The 19,324-nt window shown below is 46.1% G+C and overlaps 1 protein-coding gene across 1 annotated transcript in view; it reads right to left on the reverse strand.

Moving 5' to 3' along the window:
• Positions 1–536: 536 nt before the first annotated feature.
• c2cd2 (C2 calcium dependent domain containing 2) overlaps positions 537–19,324 on the reverse strand; it is a 62,296-nt gene continuing 43,508 nt past the window's right edge. Inside the window, exons 8-14 of the mRNA XM_078233019.1 lie at positions 18,154–18,218; positions 16,195–16,316; positions 12,376–12,547; positions 9,606–9,719; positions 5,649–5,776; positions 3,594–3,909; positions 537–961 (exon numbers count right to left, since the gene is read on the reverse strand). Coding sequence (XP_078089145.1) covers positions 753–961; positions 3,594–3,909; positions 5,649–5,776; positions 9,606–9,719; positions 12,376–12,547; positions 16,195–16,316; positions 18,154–18,218 — 1,126 coding nt within the window. The 3' untranslated portion in view covers positions 537–752. The remainder of the gene's footprint in view (positions 962–3,593; positions 3,910–5,648; positions 5,777–9,605; positions 9,720–12,375; positions 12,548–16,194; positions 16,317–18,153; positions 18,219–19,324) is intronic.

Here is a 19,324-nt window from a genome sequence, read left to right on the forward strand (position 1 = left end):
TTGGCTCAGTCAGGCCTTGGAGCTGTTCCATCCTGAGGCCTGTGGTGTAGGCCTCTCAATTTCAGAGGACCTCAGGAAAATTGGGAGATGCGAATGGAGTTGGGGGGGGGGAGAGTATGGCAAAGGGAGATATGGATTATAGAACTGGAACTGAGGAAACGACAAATTACTTGGGGTTTAGACCCCATTTCACATGTTAAAAAAATTGCAATAATTTTAAACTTCATATGGCAAATGCCCTCTTGGGACATAGAGCATAATAAATACTTGCAAAACGGCCTTCAATCTGGCAATGAAGGATCAATATAGTCAGGAATAGCTCAGCTGAACAGGAACATTGCACCCCAAGCAGGAGGGATGTTTATCTGTAGTAAGAACTGGGTACATGGAAAAATGTAGTGTTAAAAGTGTCCCACAGTTTCCAAAGGCTTTCATTTTACCCAATGCTCATGATAGAAAATCCAGAAGCTAATGGAAGCCCAACAACCCCAACCCCCAACATACAGAAAAAAATGTTGCTATTTTCCTCAATGAGTGAAAGATGACATCTTTTTAAAAAATAGCTGTCTTCCTAAACTGGAATAATGCAGATACAGCAAGCCTCAATGATCGCAAGTCAAACGACATCCCCAGAGGCTTTTGGAGTTTGCACATTCCTTAGCCGCAAGTGCAACAAAGTGGGACGGAGGAAGAGGGCAGGACAAGACAGCGAGGGAGACAGAGAGAGTTAAGCTCAGAAGTGATCAGGAGTTTTAGTCCAGTGTAGAGCCGTTAAATTTAGCTTTGCTTTTGGATTTCGGGAAAAGCCTCTTAATGTGCTTCCTGGCCGACTTCCTCTCCTTCTCCAGGAGCATCGGCTGCTCCAGATAAACCAGGTCGTTGTGCGACTGGCTCATCCCAGGCTCCTTCTGATGCCGCCTCCGCCGGAAAAAGAATTTTGCGCTGCTCCGCATAAAGCCACCTGAAAAAGAAAATTCAAACAGGCGTGGCAAATCAGGTCCAACACAAAAATACTTGAGAAAACAAGATACATTCATACCCACACGAAGGATCCTCCTTCCCACCTCCAACAGAAGCAGGCTTGTGTTGGAGGGGTTGAACACATATTGAATTGAAGTTTGCCCAATGATTCAGTAGACACTTTTTAACCACGTGGCAGTGTGTTAGACATTGCCACTACACCCAGGGTTTGTGGATTTCAGCTGGGGAGGGTGTGTGTGTGTGTGTGTGTGTGGTGGGGGGGGGGGGGGGGGGGGGGGAGCACTCCAATTGGTCTCACTGCACTCCAGCCAAGATGGAGAGATAAAGAACCAAGCTTCTTAAGTTTTAAGTTTATTTATTAGTGTCACAAGTCAGCTTATGTTAACACTGTAAGTAGTCTCACAACACCGGTTAAAGTCCAATAGGTTTATTTGGTAGGAGCGTTGCCCCTTCATCAGATGAGTGAATGGTTCGGTTCACAAACAGGGCATATATAGACATAAACTCAATTACAAGATAATGGTTGGAATGCGAGTCTTAACAGGTAATCAAGAGCTCCGAAAGCTCGTGCTACCAAATAAACCTGTTGGACTTTAACCTGGTGTTGTGAGACTACTTACTGTGCCTACCCCAGTCCAACACTGGCAACTCCACATTATGTTAACACTGCAGTGAAGTTACTGTGAAAATCCCCTAGTCGCCACACTCCAGCACCTGTTCGGGTACACTGAGGGAGAATTTAGCACAGTCAACGCACCGAACCAGCACGTCTTTCGGGACTGTGGGAGGAAACTGGAGCACCCGGAGGAAACCCACACAGACATGGGGAGAACATTCAGACCACGCACAGACAGTGACACAAACTTGGACTCCAATCCGGTCCCTGGCGCAGTGAGACAACAATGCTAACCACTGTACCACCGTGCACTTCTCTTCCAATGCTCCCCTTGAAGTAGTTCTGATCACCACCAGACAAAGTTTTGATGAAAGGTCACAGCCTGAAACATTAATTGTTTTTTTCTCTCCACAGATGCTGACAGACCTGCTGGGAATTTCCGGCGTTTTATGTTTTTGCTTATTATAGTGGGATACACAGATCCGTCACCGGTAGATTTACCATTTAAGAGGTCTTGACAAAATTACAGCATAACATTGCACAGAAGGGAGGTGATGGCGTGGTGGTATTGTCACTAGATTAATAAACCAGAGACCCAGGATAAGGCTCTGGGGACCCAGGATTCCCACCATAGCAGGTCGTGCAATTTGAGTTCAATAAAAGACTGAAATTAAAAGTCTAAGGGCGACCATGAAACCATTGTCACAAAAACCCATCTGCTTCACTAATGTCCTTTCAGGAAGGAAACCTGCCATCTTCACCTGGTGTGGCCTACATGTGAATCGTAACTGCCCTTTGACAAGCCACTCAGTTCAAGGGCAACTAGGGAAGGGCAATAAATGCTGGCCTTGCTAGGAATGCCCACATCCCATAAAAGAGTAAAGAAAAAAGGAATTCCAAGGGCAATTCGTTTATTTATTATAAAAGTTTGTTTATTTATTAGTCACAAGTAGCCTTACAAGCTACTGTGAAAATCCCCTAGTCGCCACACTTCGGCGCCTATTCGGGTACATTGAGGGTCAATTTAGCATGGCCAATGCACCTTTGGACTGTGGGAGGAAACCGGAGTGCCAGGAGGACACCTACACAGACACGAGGAGAACATGCAAACTCCACATAGAGTGATCCAAGCCAGGAATCAAACCCGGGTCCCTGGCGCTGTGAGGCAGCAGTGCTAACCACTGTGCCCCTAATATATACATCAAACCCGGGTCCCTGGCACTGTGAGGCAGCAGTACTAACCACTGTGCCCCTAATATATACATCAAACCCGGGTCCCTGGCGCTGTGAGGCAACAGTGCTAACCACTGTGCCCCTAATATATACATCAAACCCGGGTCCCTGGCGCTGTGAGGCAGCAGTGCTAACCACTGTGCCCCTAATATATACATCAAACCCGGGTCCCTGGCGCTGTGAGGCAGCAGTGCTAACCACTGTGCCCCTAATATATACATCAAACCCGGGTCCCTGGCACTGTGAGGCAGCAGTGCTAACCACTGTGCCCCTAATATATACATCAAACCCGGGTCCCTGGCGCTGTGAGGCAGCAGTGCTAACCACTGTGCCCCTAATATATACATCAAACCCGGGTCCCTGGCGCTGTGAGGCAGCAGTGTTAACCACTGTGCCCCTAATATATACATCAAACCCGGGTCCCTGGCGCTGTGAGGCAGCAGTGCTAACCACTGTGCCCCTAATATATACATCAAACCCGGGTCCCTGGCGCTGTGAGGCAGCAGTGCTAACCACTGTGCCCCTAATATATACATCAAACCCGGGTCCCTGGCGCTGTGAGGCAGCAGTGTTAACCACTGTGCCCCTAATATATACATCAAACCCGGGTCCCTGGCGCTGTGAGGCAGCAGTGTTAACCACTGTGCCAAAGGCAACAAATACTGGACTTGCCAGCAACACCCCAATTCCATAAAAGAGTAAAGAAGAAAAGAGATTCCAAATGGATCTTTTGTTTAAAAAAATCCTGATTTGGAACATTTACCTCTAGATTTTTTCATTGTTCCTGCTTCTGAACCGCCTATGGAAATACTGGACCTCTGTTCAAAATCCAGGTCTTCCTGAGAGCCATCGTTCCACTGACTGAATTCTTGACCAACTCTGCTGGTGGGTGCCGTTGTTGAAGGTCCCTCAGCACCGCAAAGCTCAGCCGTGGGTAAGCTGTGAGTTAATGTTCGGGCTGGCAGCCCGGCGATACTCTCGGAGGAAGTGTGGGGCTGAGGTTCCTGCCTCAAGGATGCATCCATCGCAGCTGCGTAATCAGCCGACAGGGTGAGCTCATCATCGCCAGCCAAGGGAGCCTGAAGGGAAAGATGGGAAAGAAGCTCATCTAGGTTACAAATTTCTGACAGTCAACATCTATACCCCTGCACTACTGAATGGAAACCCAGCAATGGGGATCGTGGACACACCAAGGGAAAACGTCCCTGACGAAGTTGGACTAAATAGCCAACAGACCATTTGAGGCTGTGACTAGACTTGGTGAAAGATAAATTGGTCAGACACTTGTATAATGTGTTGTTCCAAACAAAAAGAATTAAGAGTGCGGATAGTCTATTTTATATGCAACTCTCCTAACATGGCAAGAGAAGCAAATTCACCTCCAAGTCGCACACCATTCCAATTCAAACGTAAACCACTCCCATACTTGTCGTTCCAATATCCTGGGAATACACACAGAATTGGTACAGTGCAGGAGGAGGCCATTCAGCCCATCGCGAATACACTGGCTCTCCGAATGAGCAATTCACCTAGTGCCTTTCTCCACCTTATCCCCGTAACCCTGCACACACACTCTCCTTTTTCAGGTAATTCCCTTGTGAATGCTTGGATTGAACCTGCCTCCACCCCACTCTCTGGCAGTGCATTCCAGGCCCCAGCCGTATCAACAAGTTTCTTCGCGCTATCACTTTTGCCAATTACCTTACATCTGCTCCCTCTCAATCCGTTCAGGAACAGTTTCCCCGCCCATCTATTCTGTCCAGTCTTCTCATGATCTTAAATACCTCTATCAAACCCAAAAAGAAAGAAAATGCTGGAAAATCTCAGCAGGTCTGGCAGCATCTGTAAGGAGAAAAAAGAGCTGACATTGAGTTCAGATGATCCTTTGTCAAAGGGTCATCTGGACTCGAAACGTCAGCTCTTTTCTCTCCTTACAGGCGCTGCCAGACATGCTGAGATTTTTCAGCATTTTCTCTTTTGGTTTCAGATTCCAGCATCCACAGTAATTTGTTTTTATCTTCCATCAAACCCTCAGCCTTCTCTCCTCCAGTGAAAACAGTCCTAACTTCTCCACTCCATCCTCACATCTGATGTTCCTCATCTCTGGAACCATTCTCATGAATCTTTTCTGTACGCTCTCCAGTGTCTTACACGAGTGCCATCATTCAGAAACTCTACAGCCAGTTTCTAAGGGCTGCTGGGGCTGGACAACAAATACAGTCATGCCAGCATTCCCACATCCCACAAAGAAATATACAGACATACACACCATCTTGGTTTTGTACCCTAACAGTGTTTATACTAGTATATACTGGAACGATGAGGGGCTGGAATTCTTCACTAGTGAAAAAAAAAAGTCCATCAATGCCAATCCCACAGCATGTCTTGAACTAGTGAATTCCCAATCAAAAGGAAAAACAAAATGAACAACGCGATTGGAAAAACCCTTCTCTACTTGCTAAGCCAAACCACGTTGTCTCTGGGCAACATCCTTACCCTGTTCTGAATTATATTGCACATAAAACAGACTCCTCCTCTCGACCAGAACATAGAACTTGAAACAAACCCCAAATTTGCAGAGTCTAGACGTACTGGTTTGGGAATGGAAGAATGAATGGATGAATGGAAACATTGACCAAGGTACAGAGGAAGAAGATCTCTGACATAGGATCATAGAATCCTTACAGTGCAGGAGGCCAATTGGCCCATCAAGTCTGCACCAACCACAATCCCACCTAGACCCTCTCCCCGTAACCCCACATATTTACCCTGCTAATCCCCCTGACACTAGGGTCAATTTACATGATACAGAACCTACCTTTGTAACACCCGAAATGACAATTGTACTTTTCTTGATGGGAGATTTCAACGCATGCTTTGCCGACTCAGTTAGTTGTCGAATTGCTGCTTCAGCCACTGGGTCTGTGCCACTCAACTGCAGCAGCTCTGCAAGAAATTAAGATTGGAGTCAATGCACAGAAACTCTGCTGAATGATCTGTGTGCTTACCACAATAACAGCAGCCTGCCAACAGGAAAACTACACCGAGTACAGCTACAACTGACTCATACAAAGAGAATATTCTCCTCAACTGGCTTAGGCCCTCCTAAAACACCACGCCCAAGACCCACTGACAATCTGTGTTAATGTCCTTCTATTCCCTGCTGAATTAGGAATCTTACATTAGAGTAAAGACAGACTTGGCTATATTGAGGAATAGGCTTGTTGCCACGCACGGTGTAATTATGTTCAGCTTCAACACTCAAGTCACACATTCTGACCAAGTACTTAATGGTGGAAATCTTACCAACTTTGGAATTCAGCAGGTTCATCTGATCAACAAAGCTCGTCAACTATGGATGGAAATGGGAAGGATACATTTGATGAAGGAGCAGCACTCTGAAAGCTCGTGATTCCAAATAAACCTGTTGGACTTTAACCTGGTGTTGGGGAGGCTTCTTACTGTGCCCACCTCAATCCAATGCCAACATCTCCACACCATGGAACTGGGAAGGAGATAGAGTTTGCTCCTTGCCCAACAACACAATGTTTCCAAACATCTCCCCAGCAAGGGAGAAAGACTGGAACTTCCCTCAACCTGCATCTCCTCAAATTTGCCTCCACAATGGAATTTGTCAAAGTACGTGATTAATAAAATAAACAAAACGAATGGGTGGAGCAGTGAACAAGTCAGCTTACATTAACACTGCATTGAAGTGAAAATCCCCCAGTTGCTACACTCCGGCACCTGTTCGGGCACACCGAGGGAGAATTTAGCGTGGCCAATGCACTAATCAACATGTCTTTCGGACTGTGGGAGGAAACTCGAGCAAACACAGGGAGAATGTGCAGACTCCACACAGACAGTGACCCAAACCGGGAATCGAACCCGGGTCCCTGGCACTGTGAGGCAGCTGTGCTAACCACTGTGCCGAGACGATTGGAGTGCTCTGGCTCATGGGGACAATCAAGAGAATTAAAGTGGGATTAATTAACAGTTCCCATCTTTTCAAGAAGGGAAAAAGTAAGTCTTGCATTCATATCACACCTTTCACATTCTCCATGCGTTTTACAGCAACTGAAGTAGACTTGAAATGTAATCAAATGGGGGGAAAGCAGCAGCCAGTTTGCACACAGCCCACAAACAGCAATGAGGCAAATGGACAGATATGGAAGGATGGACATTGGCTGGAGAGAAATTTCCTCTTCTTCAATATAGGACCATGGGAGCTTTGACATCCACCTAAGAGCAGATGGGGCCTTGGTTTAGCGTCTCATCTGAAAGATGACACTTCTTGCTGTACAGCATTCCCTCAGTACTGCAATGGAATGCCAGCCCCGAATTTTGTGCTGAAGATTTCATGGGATCCGAGCCCACAACCTTCTGATATTGGGGCAAATGTACTCCCCAGGGCCACAACTAACGCCCAAATAGCGCAGTTATTAATTGATAACCTTCTCCGAATCAGTGCGCTAATTTTTGTGTGTTTCAATCTTTCAAGCGTTTTGAACCAACGAAACTTTACTGAACTCGGGGGCGGGAGCGAGGGATTAAAAAGAAACACTTGATTGTTTTGTCGCCATGGTTACTCGCACTGAATTGGAGGATACTGGACAGTCGAGGCCTGACAGGTCAAGCGACTGCCAAAAGCATGGGCTCTGCACTTCCTGCCACAATAAAAGCGCAGCAGTTGGTAATAAATGAGCAGTAATAAGCTCACAAGCACAAAGAAAACAGATATAAGCAATGAGACAGAGATAAAAAGACACAACAGGGGAAGTGGATGCTGTGCAGACTTTGAATCCTTTTAAATCGGAATTTACTTTTGAAGCCAGTGCACATTTTGAATGTCTGGTGCCCAAAGCGGGGGAGGGGGGGGCGGGGGGAGGATGCATGATTACATTATATTTACTTCCTATATCCAGCTGTGGCTGTAATTTAATCCCAATGTTTTAATGCTGCCCTGTTGCGAACACTATAAAAGTGCACTAAAAACTTATGGTTTCAACATCCAGCCAAACAGGGAAATCTCTTCTGCACCACCCCCCCCCCCCCCCCCCCCCCCAATGTAGATCAAGAAAACTAAGTTCAAATACTAAAATGCGAAATCTATGAGAAATGGAACAGGATATTAGGTCTGAGCGGTTTACCCCTTCTCAATTATATAGCATTAATAGCACAGAAATGGGCCAACTAATCCGTACCGGTGTTCATGCTCCAAACGTGCCTCCTCCCACACTTATTCATCTCAACCCATCAACAACACAACCTTCTATTCCTTTCTTCGTGAAGTGTTTACCACACTACTCCTTCAATGCATTGGTGATATTCATCTCAACTACTCCTTGTGGTAGAGAGCTCCACATTCTAATCACTCGCTGGGTAAAGAGGTTTCTCCTGAATTTCCTGTCGGATTTATGAGAGATTATCTTATATTTATGGCCCTTGGTTCTGGATTCCTCCACACGTGAAATCATCTCAATCTTAAAGGTCTCCATTAGGTCATCACTCAGTCTTCTCTTTTCCAATAGATAGTTTGATTTGATTTATTATTGTCACATTAGTACACAGTGAAAAGTATTATTTCTTGCATGCTATACAGATAAAGCATACCGTTCATAGAGAAGGAAAGGAGAGACTGCAGCATGTAGTGTTATAGTCATAGCTAGGGTGCAGAGAAAGATTAACTTAGTGCGAGGCAAGTCCATTCAAAAGTCTGATGGCAGCAGGGAAGAAGCTGTTCTCGAGTCGGTTGGTACGAGACCTCAGACTTTATAACTTTTTCCCGACGGAAGAAAGTGGGAGAGAGCATGTCCGGGGTGCGTGGGGTCCTTAATTATGTTGGCTCTCAGTTCTTAATTCAAGAGTAGTTTTGTTTATGGACCGTCTCCAGTGCCTCTATATCTTTTTTTTACAATATGGAGACTGGAAACATTCATAATACTCCAAGAGAGGTCTAACCAAGGTGAGGAAGCCCACACTGCAAGTAACTCCAACAAAAGTCTGCAAAGTTGTACTCCATAATTATTTTTCACACGGTGTTGTACACCTAGAGGGTTTTTACATCCTAACGCAGACGATGCTTGCGCACAACCTACAATGGCTCAAGATGTTGAAAGGTTTAAGATGTGCTACAAAAGTGGGCTAACCCGGAACAATAGTAAAGTCGAGGACGGCAGAGCAAACTCGCCTCTTGCTCATCACCAATCTGGTAACAGTGCCACTTGATGCCAGATTTGTGCAGTTCAGTCTAAAGCACATTATCGAACAAGATTACAAAGACTTGACTTTTATCTGTCCTGTACCTCAACTCAAGGGTAACAGATGCGAACATCACGTACCGAGAAACAAGCAACAAAAGCACCCCGGTCCTCAACACTCACATTTCACAAGTTATAAAATTTAGTCACAAGTAGGCTTACACTGCAATGAAGTTACTGTGAAAATCCCCTCGTCGTCACACTCTGGCGCCTGTTCGGGTACACTGAGGGGGAATTTAGCATGGCCAATGGCACCCAACCAGCACATCTTTCAGACTGTGGGAGGAAACCCACGCAGACACAGGAAGAACGTGCAGACTCCACACAGACAGTGACCCAAGCCGGGAATCAAACCCAGGTCCCTGGCGCTGTGAGGCAGCAGTGCTAACCACTGTGCCACTCTTACAAAGGTGAAGTTATGAAGGTGCTCCGAGGATCCTGACTTGGATGCTTATCCCACCTTAGAACAAATATTCCCAGACAAAACAAAGCACCCTTTATCAGACAATCAGTACCTGTATCAGACGATGACAAGATTTTACTAACTGGTGCTCCCTGTTCAGAGTTTCCAACAACTAAGAACTCCTCATCCACACCTTTCACCTCTGCATTGGTCTTCACTGGAGAATCTGTAATTTTTAAGAAGAAAAAAATTAGCAAGATGATTGTTATTGGCTTTGACACTGGACCCCGACTGAAAGGGACTCCAAGTTTCAATCTCAGCATTTATGGAGAGAAAAACGGAGAAGGTTCGCCTTCTCAGCAATGTATTTATTCTGAGGAATTCTGCAAAGATTTAAAATTTTGTACCAACGCCTCTCCTGAACTACAACACCATTTAGATACTTGCACCCATTAAATATGTCTTAAGACTCAATCATGATCTGTACCCCGTGTGCAGAATTGACGATTTATGGTACAGAGTGAGCAGGTAGGATGCTGGTTGCCACCTGCACGCATCAAAATGGCGAGCTTTCCTCTGCAAAGGTGCACCTACAACCAGGTCCAGAGTTGAGGCCGGGAACAACAGATGTGAATCCACAACTCACTGTTCTCAAGCAGCTTTTGGCAGGTTAGAGTTCACACAGATACTCAAAAAGAAGTCTTGCACATTTGGCACACTGTTGAGGCAAAATATTGTTTCAAAGTAAACACTGGTATCTGTTTATAAAATCCTCTTGCAGCAAAGAAAAAGCTTCCAATTGACCTCTAGACTTGACAGATACATCCTGTAGCCTTTAGGGATGCATTAATTTGCACTTTGGCAAGTAGATACTAAATTATCCATTACATGCTGATCCTACAAAGTGGTTTGAACTCTTGACTGTGAGCTGCATCATGGAAGATCTGCTGTGGCGCACATGCTCTAGATTAAAGGGATGGGGGTCAGAGCGTTCAGTTGTAATCATTCTCCTTTTGCTCCTGGGAGGGAAGAGGTGTGGACAGACAGATGTGGTCAGGATGGGATTAGGTTCAGCTTGGAGCTGCTCAACATGAGAAAAGCCTACTGTACTAACTGGACCCACCAATCTTCATGTAGGCAAGCAAGATACTGGATGATACGCCAGTAAATTAGTGTTTTGAAAAATAAGACTTGTATTGATAAAGAGCTTCTCACAACCACTAGTGTCACCAAGTGCATTACATCCACTTCTTTCTTAAAGTGCAGTCACTGTCATAGAATCCCTACAGTACAGAAGGAGGCCATTCAGCCCATCAAGCCTGCAACAACAACAATCCCACCCCATTCCCGTAACCCTACATATTTATCCTGCTAATCCCCCCAAAACTAGGGTCAATTTAGCATGGCCAATCAACCTAACCCACACATCTTTGGACTGTGGGAGGAAACCGGAGCACCCAGGGGAAAACCACACAGATACGGGGAGAATGTGCAAACTCCACACAGACAGTGACCCAAGCAGAGAATCGAACCCGGGTCCCCGGTGCTGTAAGGCAGCAGTACTAACCACTGTGCCATTGTGCCGCCCTCTAATGTAGGGAGAGAGAAGGTAACTTTAAAGATTTCAGTAGTGTGCTAAGCTGAAAGCTCACCAGAGTAGGCCGGCACTATTCAATTGAGTCATGGCTAGTCAGTATCTCAAATCCTTTTCGGGAGCTTGGTTTGATATTCACTACATCCCTGCCTAACAGAGAAAATCTATCAACATCAGCTTTGAACTTTCCAGGTGAGCTCGAGCCTCAACAGCTTTTTGCAGGAAAAGAATTTCAGATTTTCACTATCCTGTGTGAAGCAGTGCTTCCTGACATCACTCCTGAATGGCCCAAATCTAATTCTAAAGTTATAAAGAACAAAGAACAGTACAAGATAGGCCTTTTGGCCCTCCAAGCCTGTGCCGGTCTTGTCCTACCTTGATCAACCGCCTGTATCCCTCTATACCCCACCATGCCTATCCAGATAAGTCTTAAATGTCGCTAACGTGCGCCTCAACCACCTCACTTGGCAGTGCATTCCAGGCCCCCACCACCCTCTGTGTAAAACTACTTCCTCCGCACATCTCCACTGAACCTTTCCCCCCTTACCTTGAACTTGTGCTCCCTTGTAATTGTCATTTCTGCCCTGGGAAAAAGCTTCCAACTGTTCGCCCTATCCATACCACTCATAATTTTATAAACTTCTGTCAGGTCGCCCCTCAGCCTCCGTCTTTCCAGGCAGAACAATCCAAGTTTATTCAATCTCTCCTCATAGATAATACCCTCCATACCAGGCAACATCCTGGCAAACCTTTTCTGTAAAGCCTCCAAAGCCTCCCCGTCCTTCTGGCAATGTGGTGACCAGAATTGGACACAGTGTTCCAAACATAGCCTAACCAACGTTTTATATAACTGTAACGTAATTTGCCAACTTTTATACTCGACGTCCCATCCGATGAAGGCAAGCACGCCATATGCTTTCTTCACCACCTTTTCCACCTGTGCTGCCACACAGATCTCTCTGTGTGTCTATGCTCCTGATGGTTCTGCCTTTTATTTTGTAGTTCCCACCTGAATTGGATCTGCCAAAATGCATCACCTCGCATTATGTCAACTTGTCATGGACTTCAACAGAAAAATAGAGAAACAACCTATCCTTTCATAATCTTAAATACCTCAATTAGATCACTCGTCTTTATCATCTGTAAATCAAGGGAATGAAGGCTGTGGCTCCTGTCCTCTTAATTTAAGCCTTTTAGCGCAGTCTTACTCTGAAGTAATGAGAAATTTACTCATGATGTACAGATTTTACATACTTCAATGCAAGAAACAAAACGTAGCTTTTATTACCTGTAGGACTTCCACAAAGCTTTCCATCTGTTCGAGGCTTGGTCTTAACAGCAGTTATAGTTGTAACAACTGTGCCACAAGGCATGATCGTGCGATCCTTTTCCACTTTCTTTGCTGAAAGCAGTGAAGGGGACTGTCGGCACTTCACTTCGTTAGGTTCCATGTAACAGAACTGAAATCAGCAAAAATGACGTTCATATTTAGGAGCTATTTATAAACTCACTTCCAACACACAGTTCCGAGTCAGGGCCCGAATACTGGGTAGCGGGAGGGAGATCCAACCACAGGTACACATTCAGCCTTGCAAAATGTTCCTTCATCCAGAAGGCAGCACTCTTGGCAGACAACAAGGAGGCTCACCATCCGTATTTCCTTGAAAATTCCAAACCTGAACTGGGCTCGCCCCATAGCTCAAGAATTTTTACCTACCAAGCTTTTTGGGCTTCCTACGGGTGCTCCGGTTTCCTCCCACAATCCAAAGATGTGCGGGTTAGGTGGATTGGCCACGCTAAATTGCCCTTTAGTATCAGGGGGCCTAGCTAGGATGGATGCATGGGGTTGTGGGGATGGGGCCTGGGTGGGATTGTGGTCAATACAGACTCGATGGGCTGAATGGCCTCCTTCTGCACTGTAGGATTCTATAATTCAATACTGATCTCAGGTTTATCCCCGGCCTGTACTTTTACTTGATCTCTGCCAAAAAAAAGCAATGGAGATGCTACAGATAGCTCAGTGACAAAACTGGCACATTCCAAAACCCAGAACGATGTGCTAAGGGACGCAGTAAAGTTTGGGGCAGCTGGCACAATGGAGAAGGTCACGGTCCAAGATCTTTCAACCACAGTGAACCAAGGGGAGCAGAACCCTCTCGGGCCGAATGACGCACTGCATGCATGCAGTGAATATTACATGTATCGCACTTGTACTGAAGCACCTCGGAGCGCAATTTGCTCTATGTAGACAACCTTTAAAATAACTTTGCAATATTTGTAAGGACCATTGTAAAATGTCTGAAATGTTGCTTTCACGGTAATGAAGCATCTCAGGGTGTTAATTAATGGGTGTAAAGATCCTGAATATTATTGCTTTTGGTGTGATGGCCATTTTGGAATGTTTGTAATGTTCTTGCAGATTTGTTACGAATAAAGTATATTTTTTAGAGGAAAAAGGGAGGAGTGGGTGGAAGACAAAGAGAAAAAGTCACTGATCACTAGTGGAAAAGTTTATTTATTAGTCACAAGTAGGCTTACATTAACACTGCAATGAAGTTACTGTGAAAATCGCCCTAGCCGCCACACTCCGGTGCCTTTTCGGATACACTGAGGGAGAATTTAGCACGGCCAATGCACCCTAACCAGCACATCTTTCAGATTTGTGGGAGGAAACCGGAGCAGCCAGAGGAAACCCAGGCAGATACGGGGAGAACGTGCAGACTCCACACAGACAGTGACCCAAGCCGGGAATCGAATCTGGGTCCCTGGCGCTGAGAGGCAGCAGTGCTAACCACTGTGCCACTAAATCATGAAAGCCATGAGGCTAAACCGTGAAAGAGGGAGGTATTTACATTTTAATAGCCGGACTGTTTAATAAATAGGGAGCATTAAACAGAAACAGTAATCATGACAAGGTATTGGAATCATGTGGTGTCCTGGAGTTCCACGTGTTGAGTAGGATGATGAATATTTAAGCTCTCATCTACATTACAAACCTTGGGTGAGTGGTTAGGTTGAAAGGTGGGAGGAGGTTGGCAATGCGAGGTGATAGATTCCTCAATATGTTTAAGCCAAAGAGCAAAGTCCCAACACATCAAAAACGCAGAATAAAAGATCAATAAACAGGAACGTGGTGAGGTAACATCAAACCATCATTTTAAAACACTTGACCCAAAACAAATGGGAGGAAGCAAAGACTGAGGGAGGTGAGGGATTGTTCCAATTTTGAAGATTGGGAGAAGGATTCAAAAAAGGAGAAAGGGTGTGATAGAACTTGGATTTCAACACAGAGAATAAGGAATGTGGAGTGGAGGCGTACTGCTCCATTACAGGGAGAAAACCTGGCACTGAAACCCAACACCATTCTTCACACATATCCAAATTATATAATCATACAATCCCTACAGTGCAGGAGGCGGCCATTCGGCCCATCGAGGCTGCACCGACCACAATCCCACCCAGGCCCTATTCCCATAACCCCACATATTTACCCTGCTAATGCCCCTGACACTAAGGGGCAATTGAGCATGGTCGATCCACCTAACCCACACATCTTTGGACTGCGGGAGGAAACCGGAGCACCCGGAGGAAACCCACGCAGACACGGGAAGAATGTGCAAACTCCACATAGCGACCCGATGCCAGGATTGAACCTGGGTCCCTGGCACTGCGAGGCAGCAGTGCTAACAACTGTGCCACCGTGCCGCCCTGGAGGATTGCATGGTAGTACAACGATGGTCCTCAGCAACTCTTTTCTCCCAGTTTCCCTGTCAGCACTAAAATCCTTTGACAAATAAAGAGATATTTTCCTTTCCCCAGTTCTCTGCCTCTTGCCAATATTGGACTAAGTTCATTCAGGCTGCCGACACTCGGCTGAAGTATTTCTTTCCTGCCTTTTCACTCGGAACCCAGGAGTCAGCATGCAGACGGAGCCGGCGTTACAGCAGACCAGAGATCAAAGTAAAACTCTTAGATACAAATGAAAGAAAAATAGCGATGAGTACGAAAGAGGTTACAGGGTGATTGGAATGGGAAATGGAACAGAGGAACGCCGGCACGTGCACTTCCTTTGAGGGCAAGGCAGAATAGACGGAGCTTACCACCAGGAACAACTTAACCAGGGAGTGACTGTCACCAACCCTAGTCATCGAAAGGAAAGAGATATTCCATTCCCAGCACCGACATCCCTGTGCCAAGCACAAAGACATTTTATTTTCTGAGGAATGGCTGGTCACTTTCAAACCTAACTCAATTAGTATATTCATAGATAGAATCAGTTCACAGTTTTGTCTGAAATAGAGAAACCTGGCTTCAGAATCATAGAATCCTCTCAGTGCAGGAGGCCATTCGGCCCTTCAAGTCTGCACCAACTCTCTGACAGTGCATCTTACCTAGGCCCTCTCCCTGTACTATTCCCATAAACCCACACATTGACCATGGCTAATCCATCTAACCTATTAAGGGGCAATTTAGCATTGCCAATCCACCTAATCTGCATATTTTTGGACTGTGGGAGGAATTCAGAGCAGAGAATGTGCAAACTCCACACAGTAAGCCAAGGCCAGAATTGAACCTGGGTCACTGGCACTGTGAGGCAGCAGTGCTAGCCATCATGCCGACATTTCCAAGCACTCCATTTCATTAAGCTCTCATCACAGGCGGCACGGTGGCACAGTGGTTAGCACTGCAGCCGCTCAGTGCCAGGGACACGGGTTCAATTCCAGTCTAGGGTCACGATCTGTGTGGAGTTTGCACATTCTCCCCGTGTCTGCATGGGTTTCCTCGGGAGCTCCGGTTTCCTCCCACAGTCCAAAGATGTGCGGGCTAGGATGATTGGCCCTGCTCAATTGCCCCTTAGTGTTAGGGGGACTAGCTAGGGTAAATGCATGGGGTTATGGGGATAGGACCTGGGCGGGATTGTGGTCGGTGCAGACTCGATGGGCCGAAGGACCTTCCTCTGGACTGTAAGAGTCGATGATTTTTAGTGGATTCGGTTACAATCCGAGAGAGTGAAACAGCGTGGGTCAATTGGAACGCAAAATCCAGTACCCCTCCCGCAAGAGATGCACGACTTAGAATTGATCTAAGAGGTTGTGCTGGCTGCTACCTCGGCTGTGATGGATCCTGAACTGTTCCCATTCTGGGTGTTTGCCAGATGAAAGCTCTGTCTCCCACTGGGCTGTTTCTTGAACAGGTCTATGGGCACCGTCACCGTGCCGAGGACAGCATCTGCAACAGGAAGTAACATGATCAGAATAAAAATAAAACCCCTTAAAATACACTGAATCAGCAACAAGCAGAGAGAAATACACCAACCTTTCAGGTGGGGTGGCTCTTTGCAACTAACAAACCCATCGATAAACTTCTGCTGACTGACCTGCTATACATCCACTTCCAGCAACTTAACTACTAAATTTTACACAAACATCAGGCTAGATATTGGCTATTTCAGATATACAAGTTCGCAGATGGCACCAAGTTAGAGTTTTTTTTTAAAAAAAAGTTAAAGTTTATTTATTAGTGTCACAAGTAGGCTTACATCAACACTGCAATGAAGTTACTGTGAAAATCCCCTAGTTGCCACACTCCGGCACCTGTTCGGGTACACGGAGGGAGAATTTAGCACGGCCAATGCACCCTAACCAGCACGTCTTTCGGACTGTGCAGTAAGCTGTGAAAACAGGATCAGGGATTTTGCAAAGGGGCATGGGCAGATTAAATAAATAAATACACAAAACTGTGGCAGACGGTAGTACAACCTGGGGAAGCACGAGCTAAGCCACTTTGGATTGGAAAAGGCAGATCACGATATTTTCCAGATGGAAATGGACTCGGAACAGCACAGGAACAAAGGGGTTTAAGCGTCCGTGGGGACAGATCATAAAAAGCTGAAGCACAGGTACAAAACGCAATCAAAAGGTCGAATGGAAAGTTGGTCCAAATCTCAAGGGAGCTGGAATGCAAATGGTTGCATTCAGTTGTACAGAGCCTTGTTCAGATCCCACCGGGAGCACTGCGTTCAGTGTTGGTACTCACATTTTCCTTGGAGGGATTATAATGCCGATTCACCAGAACGATACCAAGTGTTAAGCTATGAGAATAGGTTGCATAAATTTGGCTTTAATTGCCTTTTTTGGGGGGAGGTGGGGGGGGGGGGGGGGGGGGGGGAGGAGGATTGAATCTAATCTTTAAAATGATCATAGAATCATAGATAGAATCTAGTGTAGGAGGCAGCCATTTGGCCCATCGAGTATGCATCGGCAACAATCCCACCCAGACCCTATCCCCGTAACCCCACAAACTTACCCTCCTAGTCCCCCTGACACGAAAGGGAAATTTATTACGGCCAATCAACCGAACCTGCACATCTTTGGACTGTGGGAGGAAACCGGAGCACTTGGAGGAAACCCACGCAGACACGGGGAGAATGTGCAAACTCCACACAGACAGTGACCCAAGGTCAGAATTGAACCTGGGTCTCTGGCGCCGTGAGGCAACAGTGCTAACTATTGTGCCAGCGGGCTGCCCTTATAGAATCAACAGGAAAGATACATAGAAACTATTTCTTTTGGGAAGCCCAGGACAAGGGAGCTACGAATTTAATATTGGAGCCAGACCATTCAGAAGTAAAATCAGAAAGCATTTTAAAATGAAGCTGCACAAAGGGTAGAGGATATCTGGGACTCCTCTTCCTCTCGAAGGTCATCATTGCTAGGTCAATGCAATAGAAGGTTTCAAGGCTAAGGTAGATATTTTTATGTTAGGCAAGTGGTATAGAACAAAGGGGATTAAATGGAGTTGAGGTATAGATTAGCCAGAGCAGGTTCAAGCGTCTGAATGTTGCACTTCTAAGAAAATGCTGTGACTTTTCAACAAAGAAAGAAATGTCCAAACCGGAGGTTCACTCTGTACAGCAACGTGCAACCAACTCCACAAAACCTAACCTGGAAAAACTAACATTTACATGGCTTCATGTATCAGAGCACTTAATCTCACACAATGATGAATGTTCAATTACAGAAATAATTGGGTTGGCACAACCCTAACGATGTTGTCAGCTACGCACTCTCTGAGGGTCTTCCATCCTCCAAAATCCGCATGTGAAGTTTCTTCGACTTGGCACTCAACTCACTGTTGGATTAAAAAATACATTTAGCCACCAGTTCCTGGATTGTAAAGCACCTTGCAATCCAATTTAAATTGTTCTCCTCAACTCAAATTAGATACACCCCCACAGAGACACACACACGCCCCCACAGACAGAGACACACACACCCCCACAGACAGAGGAGAGACACACACGCACCCCCACAGAGACACACACACACCCCCACAGAGAGAGAGAGACACACACACCCCCCCACAGACAGAGAGACACACACACACACCCCCACAGACAGAAAGACACACACACACCCCCCCACAGACAGAGACACACACACACCCCCCCACAGAGAGACACCCCCACACACACACCCCCACAGAGAGAGAGACACACACACACACCCCCACAGACAGAGAGACACACACCCACAGACAGAGAGAGACACACACATCCCCCCCACAGACAGAGACACACACACATACCCCCACAGACAGAGACACACACACACACCCCCACAGACAGAGAGACACACACACACCCCCACAGAGAGACACACACACACCCCCACAGACAGAGAGACACACACACACACCCCCACAGATACACCTGTGCAAATCTGACGATTCCAAGATCCTTTAACTCGGACTCTGTTAATCTCCACTCTGTTCAACCCTTCAAGCTTTGGAATTTCCTCTCTAAACTGCTTTGTCATTCCACCTCTTTCCAGGCTGCTTAAAACCTCTCTCTTTGACCCAAGCACTTGGTTATCTGGTCTAACGTCTCACTCGTTTGCTCAGTGCCAATTTCTGCTTGTTTATGCTGAACACATCACTGGCCTGCTCTGACCCGCCAGTGTGTTGTCTGACCTGTGCTATAACCGTGTATGTTATGAAAGGCTGGTGCACTATGACCTGTGTTTGCCAGTAGAATCCCACTGCTCCAGGAATGCAAGTGGGGTGTTGTCGTTTATTGCCAGGGGAATGAATTTAGAAGTAGGGGTGTTTTGCTACATTCAGTTGTCTAGGGCATCAGTGAGACCACATCTGGAGTATTGTGCACAGTTTTGGTCTCCTTATTTAAGGAAGGATATAACTGCATTAGAAGCAAGAAAGATAACAGGCGACTGGTACTG

Source organism: Mustelus asterias, chromosome 17, assembly GCF_964213995.1.
Source record: "Mustelus asterias chromosome 17, sMusAst1.hap1.1, whole genome shotgun sequence".
Classification (NCBI taxonomy): Eukaryota; Metazoa; Chordata; class Chondrichthyes; order Carcharhiniformes; family Triakidae; genus Mustelus; species Mustelus asterias.